This window comes from Acomys russatus, chromosome 1 (assembly GCF_903995435.1).
Source record: "Acomys russatus chromosome 1, mAcoRus1.1, whole genome shotgun sequence".
NCBI lineage: Eukaryota > Metazoa > Chordata > Mammalia > Rodentia > Muridae > Acomys > Acomys russatus.
This window is the reverse complement of record NC_067137.1, coordinates 81018832-81033541: the sequence shown is the minus strand read 5'-3', so window position 1 is coordinate 81033541 and position 14710 is coordinate 81018832. Positions and strand designations below refer to the sequence as shown.

General features: G+C 43.9%; 1 protein-coding gene across 2 annotated transcripts in view; it reads right to left on the bottom strand.

The window, feature by feature from the left end:
* Nucleotides 1–14710, bottom strand: part of Arid4a (AT-rich interaction domain 4A) — a 112064-nt gene that overhangs the window by 66698 nt on the left and 30656 nt on the right. The window contains exons 1-5 of one of the 2 annotated variants that reach the window (XM_051147194.1): nucleotides 11468–11734; nucleotides 10462–10519; nucleotides 7920–8030; nucleotides 4765–4830; nucleotides 3054–3144 (exon numbers count right to left, since the gene is read on the bottom strand). In XM_051147194.1, coding sequence (XP_051003151.1) covers nucleotides 3054–3144; nucleotides 4765–4830; nucleotides 7920–8030; nucleotides 10462–10467 — 274 coding nt within the window. In that variant the 5' untranslated portion in view covers nucleotides 10468–10519; nucleotides 11468–11734. Of the gene's footprint in view, nucleotides 1–3053; nucleotides 3145–4764; nucleotides 4831–7919; nucleotides 8033–10461; nucleotides 10520–11467; nucleotides 11735–14710 lie in introns of those variants that run through there. The other variant, XM_051147195.1, reaches the window with a different exon arrangement.

The following is a 14710-nucleotide window of genomic DNA, read 5'->3' as shown; positions in this document are numbered from 1 at the left end:
TTGTAGACCAGACTGGCCTTGAACTCACAGAGATCCACTTGCCTCTGCCTCCCAAGTGCTGGGATTATAGGCGTGCACCACACACTGTGAATAGTCAGTGATTTTTAAAACCTTAAACACTTGCAGAACAATCTCATTTCTGCATATAAGTGCAAAACTCATTATTTTATTTTTGTTGTTTTTACAGTATAGCAGTCAAAGCCATGGCCTTGCAGACAAGCAGTCTCTCAGTGGACTGTAACTGTAATCCTCCTAATGATTTTTAGTTTTTCTACCTAGTAAGTTTATCTGTTTATATGGCCTGCTTTTCTTCCTTCCTTCCTTTCCTTTTTACTTCTTAAAGATATATTTTATTCTTTTTAATTATGGGAAGTTATGTGCATGTAAATGCAGACTTCCATGGAGACCAGAGGCACTGAATCCCCAGGCAGCTAAGTTACAGGCAGTTGTGAGCTGGCCACCAGGGGTGCTGGAAACTGAACTCAGGTCCTGTGGAAGAGCAGTATGTCATCCCTCCAGCCCTGCAGTGTTAGTGTGCGCACACGTGACACAGCACATGTGGAAAAGTGAGAGTAGTTTGAAGGGTTAACCCTTGTCTTCCGCTACACAAGCGCTGCCAATTGTCCCAGTTCAGATGTCAGGCTTACATGGACCACTGCTGCCCACTGAGCCACCTCACTGGCCCAGGTCGGTTGTTTTCTATACATGAACGACGTGCAGCAGAACCATCCAGTATGTTACTAAGAAGAAAGCATCCATCGTCATCCCTAGACCTACTGAATTCAGTTTGGGGTCTTCATTTTATATTTTTTTAAATATAAAAACAAGTTGATTCCTACATATATTTAGATATCTTGCTTTCTCAATATACTTAGATATGCTTGCTGTCTCAATCATATCCCAGTTAGGCATGAAATGGTCTGAGTATAAGAATTATACACTTTCAGGCTAGAGAGATGGCTCAGAGGTTAAGAACACTGACTGCTCTTCCAGAGGTCCTGAGTTCAATTCCCAGCATCCACATGGTGGCTCACAGACATCTATAATGTGATCTGATGCTCTCTTCTGGCCTGCAGGGGTACAAGCAGGCAGAGAGCACTGTATACATAATAAATAAATAAATCTTTAAAAAAAAAAAAGTATTATACACTTTCTTCTGCAATTATCCAGCACAGGGAGCACTAAAAATAATGCTCAATAGCAACTACATTCCAGAAATGACAAAATGCTATTCATGTAGAGGACAGACTCATAATTCAATGATTATTCTGGAATGCAGAAACAGAAAGTGTGAAGATGTGCAGGGGTTGCTTCTGCAGGGCATAGGTGACACTCAACACAGGTTCTGGGTGCAACCCTGAGACGGAGGCCCACAGAGAGCATGTCAGTATGTGAATATGGATCATATGGTATCACATAACTCCATAACTACCAACCTTTACCGTTTCCCAGGACTTTGTCTAACACAGCAAAATTCTATCAGCTTCATCCTCAGAGTTATTAACTATAGTTTTTTAAGTCTTTAAAAACTATCACTAGCAACCTAGCTCAATGAGAAATGTAGAGTTGAGAATAACAGCACCACATGAGCCACAATTTCCAGGAAGCCAAAGAATTAAAACTTTTTTTTAAAGCACCTGGAAAGAATAAATTAAACTAGCCAGGCAGTGGTGGTGCATGCCTTTAATCCTAGCACTTAGAAAAAAGAGGCAAGTGGATCTCTGAGTTCAAGTCCAGCCTGGTCTGGTCTACAGAGTGATTTCCTGGACTATACTGAGAAACACTGTCTCAAAAAACTGAAAACAAAACAAAACCAACAACAACAACAACAAAACAAACAAAAAACAACTAAGGGGCAGGAGAGATGGCTCGGCGGCAGCTAAGAGCATGAGGACCTGGGTTTGATTCCTAGCACCCATGTGGCAGCTCACAATTGTTTGTAACCCAGATCCAGGCAATCTGACACCTTCACCAAGACATACATGCAGGCAAAACACCAATGCACGTAAAATAAAAATTTTAAATTAGAAAAAAAAAAAAGCTAAAATACATTTTAAAAATGAAAAGTAAACCTAACTAAACAGGGAAACCACACTACTGTAGCTGTATTCCTTAGACCAAGATGGACGTGTAAGAACAAGCAAGGCTAATGGACTGCCAGTGTTAACGTCTTGGATAGAGTCCAAAGAAGTGCAGTCGCCAAGTCCTGAGAGGAGGTTTGCAAATGTCACTCCTGCTGTTCTCCTCAGGATATATAGCCCCAGTGCTTCCCTGCATTTTAGAGTTTTAATTTACATGTATTGTGACACTAGCTGCTTCTCACTAAAAGACTTTAGTTTTGTTTTACAGGGCTTCATATACATCACACAGACTTCAAATTCAAATCTAGCCTCTAGCCAAGGACCGCCTTCAGCTACAGGAATAAACCATCGTATTCACGGGGCCAAGGGCCGCCTTCAGCTACAGGGATAAACCATCATATTCACGGGGTCTTGATTGTCCTGCTATGTAGCCCTGCCTGGCCTGGAACCCTCTATGTAGACCAGGCTGGCCTGGAACTCCTAAACATCTGCCTGCTTCTGCCTCTGAATATTGGGAATAAAGGTAGTCACCACCATTCCTGACTCGCTTTTTTTTTTTTTAAAGCCAGCACAAATTTGTACATTAAATCTACGGTGGCAGCACTTGTTCCATCTTTATATTCTGCAGTGACGCATACATTACCCTTGTGCAGCAAGTGGCAGCAACACCTGTGCACTCTTAAGTGCAATTACAGAAATAACATTATGATACCGTCTTATGAAGAGAAAAAAATACTGCTTTCTTGAAGACAAAATGTCCAAGTAAGCTGTAACAGAAGTCCTCTTAGGTCAAAGATTAAAACGGCCAAAGTAATCTAAATGACACCTGCGCCCAGCTCAACATCAGTACGGTTTTAGCTAGCTGTAGCCAGTAAATTCATGGGTGTTTCCTGCCAACATGTACGTCAGTGTATTTATAATGTAGAGGAATACATGCCTCCAGTCAAAGCTATGTGTAAAGTTACTACTTACCCACAGTATACCAACTAGCATCTGTCAGCTTGCTGATAATAGCTTCCTGGAAGGATCCATCAGATGTCCTTGTTTCAACAATAGCCCCGACCTAAAACACAAAACCCAAATTTTCTTACAAGATTTAAACACAGACCAAACCATCACCATCAACTTTAGGATCTGAGTAAGAAACATTCCATAAACACATAAGCTACAATGAGGCAGAATTACTTGTTACGATGTTTGTATCTTCATCATATAATTTGAGGCCCAGAGTTCTTTGGCATAAGTAAGGGAGTTGTTAGTTGTAGTTACAAATTGAAAAGACAATTTGCAGAGTCCGGATTCAAATCCTGACTAAAAAAAAAAAAAACTTACTTCAGAGGTTGCTCCCCACGTTGTAGTAGTGACAATGGGCTCAAATATAACAAATGTCAAACCATAAAACAACAAAAATAGTTTGTTTTCTTTCACCAAAATACTGAGTATGGAATTCGGCACTCGTATTTAAGGGACCTTTCAGATAAAGGTTTAACTGGAGAGGAAGAATCCAGCTAACTTTGGTTCAGCTTCCAGACCTCTGTATATCAGATACTAACCAAAGTGGTACTTCAACATAACAGAGACTTAACTACATAAACAAAGTCAGAAATGAATAGACAACATAATATTGCTTTTCATTAAATTGAATAATGAAAGAAATATAAACTATATGATAAATCACAGGAACAGAAAAGTTTATATTTGGCATGTCACAGACATCATCTTAAATACTTTAACAATGTTTAAAAAAAAAAGGCCGGGCAGTGGTGGCGCACACCTTTAATCCCAGCACTTGGGAGGCAGAGGCAAGTGGATGATCCCTGTGAGTTCGAGGCCAGCCTAGTCTACAATGTGAGTCCAGGACAGCCAAAGCTACACAGAGAAACCCTGTCTCGAAAAACAAAAAACAAAACAACAACAACAAAAAAAAACAAATAAACAAAAAAAAGTAGTATGTTTAAATTGGGCATGGCAGCACACTCCACAGGTAGATCTCTGGGAGTTCAAGTCCAGCCTGGTCTACACAGCAATTGCCAGGACTACATGGTGAGACCCTGTCTCAAAACAAACAAACAAGCAAGCAAGATATAAGTATATATGAATGCAAATATTCAGTCCACAGACCCAAAACAAAAGGCAAGGGAAAGCACAGCAACCTTCTATGTGGGAAACTACTGTCAGCCAGGCACACGGCTGTGGACCTGTGATCCCAGCGCGAGGGTCAGAGGTCTGTGCTACAGTGTTAGGACAGCCTGGGCTATAAGGCTGTGGAAAAAAACTGAACTCAGGGGCTGGAGAGGTGGTTCAGTGGTTAAGGGCGCCGCCTGCTCTTCCATAAGTCCTGAGGTCAATTCCCAGCAACCACATGGTGGCTCACAACCATCTATAATGTTATCTGATGCCTTCTTCTGCAGATAAAGCACTCATATACAATAAATAAAATAAATAAATCTAAAAAAATAAAAACTAAACTCAAAACAAAAGCAAATTAAATCTTATCCAGCTACGTGTGATGTTCTTAAAAGAGCCACAGCAATATCATAACTTACACTATTGTATCATTTGTATTTCGTTTTCTGATTAACATTCATATATAAATTCAGGTGTATGTACAAATAAAGTTTGACAAATTATGGCATTTGCCTGTGATTCACTATTTTTGATTCTGAACTGTTCACATACGTACTCTTAAAGGGCCTTTTACTTGGTCATCTTGCACCAACTGTGTTGTGTTATCCTGTTTCAGAAGTACCTGGAAAACAAAACAACCTGCAAATTACTGCTTAAACAATGCATCTATAGTAACCCTGCAGATGCCTCCTTAATACCCTGTGGTTACCTCTGGCGTAACAGTTATTACACTGGCTCATATTTATGTTTATTCTCTTTCTCATTAACTATGAGCTCCTTGAGGGCTGCAGCCTTCTTTCATTACTATTTCCCTTGTAGTTAGCAAGTGTCAGTGTGTATTACAGCCATTTAATAACTGCTCGCCAAATGAACAAACTATAGATTTATAATCCAGCAATACCATAAAAATGTAAAATTGCTTCTAGTGCACTTATTCAACGCATAAAAGGTTTTAATTGTCGCAAAAATATTTTTTAAAACCTTCCATTTTTATTGTCTACTCAAAAACAGAGCTCTTGTGGTCCTTAAGCCTCATGAGGCTGCTTGTGGTGGTGCACACCTTTAATCCCAGCACTTGGCAGGCAGAGAAAGGCCAGCCTGGTCTACACTGCGAGTTCCAAGACACTCAAAGTTACATAGAGACCCTGTCTCAAAAGCAAAACAAAACAAGCACCACAGAGTCTTATGATAATTAGAAGCAATTCAGTTACAATGAAGCACCCTCTCTAACGTTCTTGCTCCTTCCCTCCTACCACACATACAAGGAAATGTCAGAGCACAGAAACTCAAATTCTAGGTAATGAGGGTGTGAGACAGCCTAAAACAATTACTGTATTATTTTAAATAAGCAACAAATATATATATATATATATATATATATATATACACACATACATATATATATGACTAACACTGTCAATGAATCTCAAATATTCAGAGGTCCAATTTTATAGTTTACGAAGTCAAAGGCTACATGCAATAAAGAAGATAAAAATGTCAAACCTGCACCCTAACCCTCAGGTTCTACTAGCAGATCCACACCTGGGTCTGCTGACTGGATGAGTCGCGGTTGCTGAGACCAAGGACTCCTAAACCTTAATTGTATTTGAAAGGCTTGCTAATTTACTCCCAGAGGTTTTCATTCATAGTCTTTGAGATATAATCCTGAGGAGCTTCATTTTCAGCAAATTCCTATGTGGGGCTAATGCTCTTGGCCTGGGAACCACAATTTGAGAACCAATGGTCTAGCACATTCGTTTATTCATTGAATCATTCACCCATTCAACACACTGAGTGACCACTAGCTATGAAACACTACTGTAAATATCACGGATGGAAACTCTGAGATGCCCTCTCTCCTTCTCGTGGAATTTAACACTGGTTTAAAAAAACAAAACAAAACAAACCATATATGATCCCGGCAGTGGTGGCCCTTTAATCTTAGCACTCAAGGAAGCAGAGGCAGGTAGATCACTGTGAGTTCAAGGCCAGGCTGGACTACAAAACAGCCAAGGCTACACAGAGAAACCCTGTCTTGAAAAAAAAAAAAAAAAACAAAAACAAAACAAAACAAAAAAAAAAAAAAGAAGAAAGAAAGAAAATCAATTTGTAACTGATATGTAACTGAACAGAGCATGTTTCAAACTGTAGAAACGTGATTACAATAGTAGCAATGATGCTATGAAAGGCACAACAAAATATGGACACCTGTAGGAAATATTTGGAGTATTAACAAAGACTTTCATAAAACATATTTTATAGTTCTATAATGTTAAAGTTATTTATACACACTAAGATATTTTTGTACCTACATTACGAGAGTACGTGCAACAACAGACAAGGGCTAGCTAGGCTGTGGCTCAGCATGAATGAAGCTGAGTTCAGTCCTCAGTGCCATAAAAGCCGGGCGTGGTGGCTCATTCTAGGACTTGGGAGGGGTGGAGGCAAGAGGACCAAGTTCAAAGTTATTCTCAAATGATACTGAGTTTGAGGCCATCTTGGGCTACAAAGAAAATAAATAAACAACAACCAAAAAACAAAACATAACAAACAAACAAACAAGAACCAGATTATGTCAGCAAATTTCTAAAAAGTTGTGGGTATTTACCCACCTGACTTTTTCTCTATTTCCAAATTTTATAAAAATGTATTAACTTTAACTTTGTTTTCCTGGTCTTAAAAATCAAATGTCTTTGCTAGGCATAGTGGCTCACATCTGTACTCCTAACACTCAGGAGGCAAAGGCAGGATGGTCACCAGAAACTGACTGAAAAAGACACACACACACCCTTCAACTCAATGAATCATTTTTAATGTTATCTTGAAAACATAATTTGTTGTATTGTTCTTCCTAATCTCAGAAACTGTCATTATCTGATTAAGGAAGGGGAGACACCAAATTATAGCCCATGTACACTGCCATTAACAGGAAAAGTCCAAATCGTCCAAGCATCATACCTTGGTGTCTCCACAAAAGCATTCTGGATTCCTCTCTCAGCTTAAGTTCTTTGTGTTTCAATTTTTACAACACTTTCTAAGTGTAGTACACAATGACACTTGCTGGCAGCACTGATTCAATAGAAAGACTGATAATGTACGTCTTTCCCTCTGGGCCACCAGAGACTACAATCTCTTTAATGCACCTAAAGAAACTGTTGCAGGACAGAAGTGACTCTCCTTACAACCCAGCCTTTTGTCACTTGCAGTATACCAGGGAAACCTGTTTGCTTTCTAAGAGATAAAACAAACAAACAAACAAATAAACAAAACCCTGGGTTGTCTTAAAAGTCTGTAAGCAGAGCTGTAGAGATGGCTCAGCGGTTAAGAGCACTGGCTCCTCTTCCAGAGGTCCTGAGTTCAACTCTCAGCAACCACATGGTGGCTCACAACCACCTATACCCTCTAATGCCTTCCTCCTGGTGCACAAGCATACATGTAGACAGAGCACTCACATAAAACAAATAAAATCCTTTAAAAAAAAAAAAAAAGGTCCTTCCTAAGGTCCTAAGTTCAATCCTCAACAACCACATGGTTGGTAGTTTATAACCATTTACAATGACATCTGGTGCCCTCTTCTGACATGCAGGCATACATGCAGCAAAACATTTTATATTATATATATATTATAGATATATATACACACACACACATAAATTAAATCTTTAAAATAAATAAATCTTAAAAAAAAAAAAAAGTCTGTAAGCATCTTACCTTAACTTTCACCAGCCTTTTCACAGTCTTGATCTTTGCCTCACAGAAGGCCCCTCGGTACTTGGCACTGACGTCAGTCCCCACTGTCAGGTAGGCAGGTTCATCTGCCGCCTGAGGAAAGAACATAAACTCTGAACAACACAGTTCTTCTTCTGTTGTCCTTCATCCTACCTCTACTAGCATCAAAAGGCTCTACATTCAAAGTCACAAGGACAGGGCTGGGCATGGTGGCCTTTCATCCCAGCACTCAGGAGGCAGAGGCAGGTGGATCTCTGTGGGTTTGAGGCCAGCCTAGTCGACAAAGTGAGTCAAGGATAGCCAGGGCTGCAGGGAAACCCTGTCTCAAAAAACAAAACATAACAAAATAAATAAATAAAGTCACAAGGACATTAAAATTATTTGCTTAATAACAGTGATAATTTAGAAAGTACTCCTAAAGTAAACACCTTAACACTATTTCCGTTTATATACTCATTTCCTGATGCCATAAACGCCATAACTGGAAACTGCCAGCAGGAAAAAAAAATGAATTTTTCTTTTTCAGATACAACATGTTTTAAGAAACTCTACAATTAGCCAGACGTGGTGGTTAATCCCAGCACTCAAGGAGGCAGAGGAAGGTGGATCTCTGTGAGTTCAAAGCCAGACAGATCTAAAAGTCTAGGACAGCCAGGGCTGTTACACAGAGAAACCCTGTCTCTTAAAACCTAAAAAAACAAACAAAATAAAACAAAACAAAACAACAACAACCAAAACTACAACTTAATATATACAAAATAGAAAAATAAAAAAGAGGAAATGTGTTTCTATTAAATGTCTCCTAAATTTTGTTACTTTGGGGCCTCCAGTTAATTGTTTTCTAGTTTAAAAAGAAATATTGCTAGAAAGTTAATATTGGCAATAAATAATTAAACATTTAGTGAGACAGATTATGAACGAAGGCAACAACTTTTTTGTGTGTTTTGAGTTTCTGAGACAAGGTGCAAGCTGTCTCTGCTTCCTAAATGCTGGGGTTACAGGCCAGGGCCAACAACAATGGCTATGGCATTATCTTTTGATACAATGTATCTCTACAGACAAGAAACCAAGTAAACTCTTTCCGAAATGCACTGGCTGAAGGCTGAGTTTGAAAGGCTTAAGTAATTAAACTGATGAAACTGATAGCTAAAAACTACAGGCAAATCTAGTTTACAACATTAATCTTCTCAATATACTTTTAAAAGTTTTTTTTACTAGGAAATGCTCGCTTACAGGAAATGGTCATGATCAGAATTGTACATTGAAATATGTAAGAAACTTCCACTTACAATTCATTCTAATCTTGACAGTAACATGATTGCTCTCAGTCATTTTACCTATTTCAAAAGCTGTATGTATTCAAACACTTCAACTAAACAATGTAAGTGCAAAGACATAAATGTATACTTTAGCTAAATATTTTTAAGTACAAAATAATTTTTCATCTTCCCAAGTAATGTTAAAAGGAGTTTTTACTCCAAAATAAGGAAACAAGAGTAAGTTTGATAATTTCAGAAAGTAATATACTTAAACAGAGTCTGGTGTGGTGGTGCGAGCCTGCCCTCCCAGCACTTGGAAAGTAGCAAGGAGACCAGCAGTAGTTCACGGCTTACCTTGAACTACCACATAGCGAGTTCCAGGCCAACCTGGGCTATAGGATACTGTCTCAACAAGTGAAACCAAAGTATTAATTCGCTATAAATTACACAAACACACACACACACACACACACACACACACACACACACACACACACACACACACACCCCACAACGGTAAATACAACACAGATCATGTACTTTGAAATGTCAGACCACTTAAAAAGAAAAGAAAATGAGAAGAAATACTTTTTACTAAGTATCTGACCAGAAACAAACAAGGGCTACAGTATCCTAAGGCATTCTGACGAATGTTATGAAAGCTTCCTTTTCTTCTAAACAAACAGTCTTGTGATGTTTGTAAGACTAGGAAGTTTCAAAAAGTACACAAAATACTTGTATGTCTTAAGATATAAATTATGAAAACTGAACTAAGCAACCTAGTCATCACCTCAGTTTACTTTATCCCAAGAAGAAATACTCAAAACTATCTTCCTTCCTGAAGTTACACATCATTTCTTTTAGAAAACAGTATTGGTAGTGAAAAGGGGGAAGTATATATATTTTAAGAAAACAAAAACAAAACTAAATACCAAATCTTTCCAAAAACTAAATAAAGCAAGACAAAAGCTTTACTTCTTCAACCGTGCACACAGAAGTGTTTGGAAATCGAAAGGCTGCACCGACCTTTCCAAAGTGCAACTGCAAGGAAAAGCAGAACTGCCTGTATTTACACTTACACACACACACACACACACACACACACACCTACCCCTATCTCACCCATTCACACGTCATTTTCCTGAAAGTGCTTCTTAGTAGAGAACTCAATTTTGAGTAACAAAAAGCTGCCATTCCACAACTGCAGGCTCCGGATGGGCAGCTTCCATGGGACAGGGCAACGAAGAAGAGTTAGCTGCACTTACCTTCATCTTGACTGGTGACCTGTGGGGTTCCAGCTTCCACGAGTTCTATCCCTGGGCACTAGAGCCCAGTTGAAGGGAAAGAGAGACAGAGGATCAGTCCAAGGCGGGGTGCGACGGGGAAAGAAAGTAAACAAATGCAGGCGGGGAGGGGCCGAGCGCCGCGGGCCCCCGGGGTCCGCGTCGGGCATCCACAGCGCGGTGGACAGTGAGCGGAGCCCCCCGCGCGCCAAAGGGCAGTGCGTTCCGCCCCTGCGCGGCCGGACGGCCCACCGCGCCCCCGCCTCGCCGGCCAGTCGGAGCTCTGCGCCCCGGCCTCGCGGGTCCGCGCCCCTACGGGCCCCGACACTAGCGCGCGCCCCGCCTCCGCCGCTCGGCCCCCTTGGCCCGCCCCGGCCCGGCCCGCGGCGGCGGCAGCAACGGAGTGTCACGGCGCCATTGCTCTCCTGCCTCCGCTCTGCACCATGTCAGGAAGGAGAAGCGCTCCTTCACCCGGGGGGCAGGGGCGGCGGCCTGCGGCGGCGGCGGCCGGCGTGCACGGGGGGGACCCGGCGGGGGAGGCGCGGGGCGGGGAGGCGGCAGGACAGGGTGTGGGAGGGGAGCGAGCCGCACCGCCGCAGCGGCCGCCTCCTCCCGCGCCCGCCTCAACTTTTTGTAGAGCCTGGAGAGGCGCGGGGAGCCCCCCCACGAACCCCGCGGTCCTGCCGCTAGTCCCCTCCGAAGATGCGCAGCGGAGTTGGGGGCCGGTTTCCCCGGCAGCCCGCTCCTCCCGAGCAAACTTAGCGGCGCGGCCAGCCCCACAGCCATTTTCCCAGAGAGGCGACCGTGCCCGCAGTTGCCGCCGCGGCTCCGGGACACGATCGCTGCCCGGCGCCCGGGGCACAGCGCGCCCTGCATCCCCCCCTCCCCTCTTGCGGAGCTCCCAACTGCACCGGGACCCCATCACGGCAGCAGCTGCTCCCGCCGCTTCGCCCATTCAGCGGCCCCCGCTGTCCCGCTGCCCACCTACCTACTGCGGGTGCAGAGCGCTGTCAGCTCTCCAGTCCGCCGCCCCACTGACCGCCGTGGGCCCCCGTCCGGGCAGCACCGCTCCCGGCCGCAGCGGCAGTTCCTGCGCCGGGTTCCCCCACTCGCCCCGATTTACTGCCACAATCCACCAAATAACAAGCTGTTGAGCAGACTCGCTTCTACACGAACTCCTATTGGCCGACCATGACGCCGAACAGCTTCGGATAGGGGCTCGCTGTCTGCCTTTCTCATTGGATGTGGCTGTGAAACTTCCATGATTGGTGCGGAAAACAGCAGGTAGGAAATCCCCCACTTCTGATTGGCTGGACCCGAAGGCTCACGTTATTGGAGGACAGGGGGTTGAGTAAGAGAACCCAAAAAATTGATTGGAGGAGCGGACTCCGGATGTGCTTGGCTGAGCACTGATTGGAGAGCGGAGGGGTCAGGAAGAGCAGTTCCGCACGAGGATTGGGCAGTGGCGTGTCCCATGGAAACCGAATCCAGAACTGCGGCCAGGGTTTTGCACGGGGGCGGAGCCGGGTCTTCCCCAGGCGCCTGCGCTTAACCGGTTTCCCGGCGCCATTTTGTCCCGGCAGCAGCAGCCGCATCTCTTATCCCATTTTCTGTGTCTGGAGGGAAGGGAGCGGAGTCTCTCCGGTAGGTTTGTTTCTGCGCGGCACCGGCTTACCATTCGCTCCAGGACAACGCTTAGCGAGCGGTGGTGGAGTCGCGGAGTCGGCCGAGAAGCCTGTTGAAAACTCCGGGTACCGGGTGGCCTCGGGGTGGCGCAGCTCTCTGAGCACCGGAAGCGAGGGCAGCCATGGAGCAGCTGTCCGGCGGCGGAGCGTGGATAGGGGGCGGGGGGAGGGAGGTGGCTGTGAGGAAGGGGGCGAGGCCGGGGAGGGGGCGCACGTGTAGCCTCCTCAGGCTCTCCTGATGGAGAACTTTGACAGACACCGTTCCTCTCGGAACAACCTTTTCTCCCCCTTGAAATGCGTTTCGGAAACTGACTTGCTGTCCAAGACGCCAGGGGGCTTAAGGTGGCAGCCTCCTTCGTTAAGGCGGAGGAGGTGTGGCTTCTAGAAGCGTCTTGCGTGGAGAGAAGAAGTATTTCCTCCAACCGTGAAACTATGAGGAAGCATGGAAACTCTGGCTTTCGGAATGCTGAGGAATGTACCTGCCAGAACAGACGCTGCTGCCACTGTGACCTTAGACAAGCGCCTCTTGTCACTGCCTGAAGCCTATACTATGTTGTTGTTATTGTTTTTTTTTTTCCCCCAAAGAAAGTGGTTGTGGTTCTAGAAGGACCGAAAATTTCTTGGATGAAAGGATTCTCCCGACCAGGTAGACCAGTCGTTAGCATCTTGCCTTGTTAAATGAGACAAAAACTAGTTATTAAGATTGTGAAGTGTCTTGCCAGTTCTACTAAGTCATAACTATTTGTTTTCAGTCTTACTGCTTGGTTTTAGTAATGCTCAAAACTAGAAAATAGTTGAGTACACAATTCACCAAGGATTTTCGTTTGTTATTTTAGAGTTGTGCTGAAGAAAACAGACACCCTCCTTGACAGCACAAAGTATCACAGAGGTGAGTCCTAATGTCTGTTGATATGTTGTGAATCGGAGCAGGTGTGTGCGGGGAGGTTTTCTGTAGACCTCAGCTAAATACTAGGCTGTGGGAGTGGTTGTTGAAAGGTGTTTTGTTCAGGCTTTCAAATGAGTCAGTTTAATTGGCTTCCTGGTGTTATTCCTGGAAAAAAAAAAAAATCCCCCGACAAGGGCATCGGCTGTGTTTAAGTTCACCTATTTGGAGTGTTCTTCTTTCTGGACATTGGAGACAGGATTTTGCTAATTCAAGATGGTCTGACCTTGTCCTGGCTTTCAAGTATGGAGGTAGCCAAGGTTGACCTTGAGCTCACACGTCCCTGCCTCAGCTTCACAACACCACCCTGTCCAGCTTTTCCGTCTGAACTTTTAGACACTTGATGTCATAAGTCAGAATCTGAATGTGTTCATGATTTGAAACAACCCCCCCATCCTGATTTAAAAGCCTGTTGGGAAAGGTCAGTCTGATTAGTGAGTGCTTAGGATTGAAGACTTTTTGTTTTCTGTTGTCATTTTCTATTTTAAGAGAAGTGAGGGCAGGCATGGTGGTGCATGCCTATAATCCCAGCACTCCAGAAACGGGGGTAGGTGGCTCTCTGTAAATTTGAGGCCAGCCTGGTCTACAAAGCTAGTCCAGGACAGCCAGGCTACACAGAAACCCTGTTGAGGGTGGGCATAGGGTGTCAAGTTTTAGACATACATAATTAATGCCAGTGTACATTGGAAAATTAATGAAAAATAAAACAAAAAGCTCTTGCAATCTGTCTGCCAAAGTATAATAAAGTTTATTCTATACTCACAAGATTCACGATGCCTTTTTTTTTTTTTAATTATTAATTTATTTACTTTAGATCTTAGTCATAGTCCCCCCTCTCCCTCCCTCTCCCTTACCCCCCTTCCCCTACTCCTCACAAAAGGGGATTTCCCCTCCTACTGTCTGTCCCAGCTAATCAAGTCACATCAAGACAGTCCCTCCAGGGGGAAGTGATCAAAAAATTGACAACAGAGTCCATGCCATACATGAACAGCCACCCCACCCCTCCTCTTACTAGAAGGACCCACGTGAAGCCTGAGCTGCTCATCGAGTACATCTGTGTAGGGGCCTAGGTCCAGTCCATGCATGGTCCTTGGTTGGTGCTGTAGTCTCCACAGCCCCTCTGGGCCCTGATTAGTTAGCTCTGGTCTTCTTGTGGAGCTCCTGTCACCTTCAGATCTTTAGCTCCTTCCCCCCACTTTTCCACAAGACTCCCTGTGCATCTGTTTCGAACCTCTGCTGAGTGGAGTCTCTCAGAAGACAGCTCTGCTAGGCTCCTATCTGCCAAGCATAGTGAAGTATTCTTAATAGGGTCGGGGTTGGCTCTCTCCCATGGGGTTGGTCTTGGGTTGGGCCAGGCATTGGTTAGACATTCCCTCAATCTCTGCTCTATCTTTATCCCTGCAGTTGAAAACAGGGTAAATTTGGGGTTGAAGTTTTTGTGGGTGGGTTGGTGCTCCCTTCTCTCTATTAAGAGTCTTGTCTTGTTAGAGGGTGGCATTTTCAGTCTCCATGACTCCTGCTACTAGGAGTCTCTATGAGAGTCCCCCTCATCCTCCCAGAAGCCTACCCTGACTTAAGTCTCCAGCTTGTCACTGAGATGGCC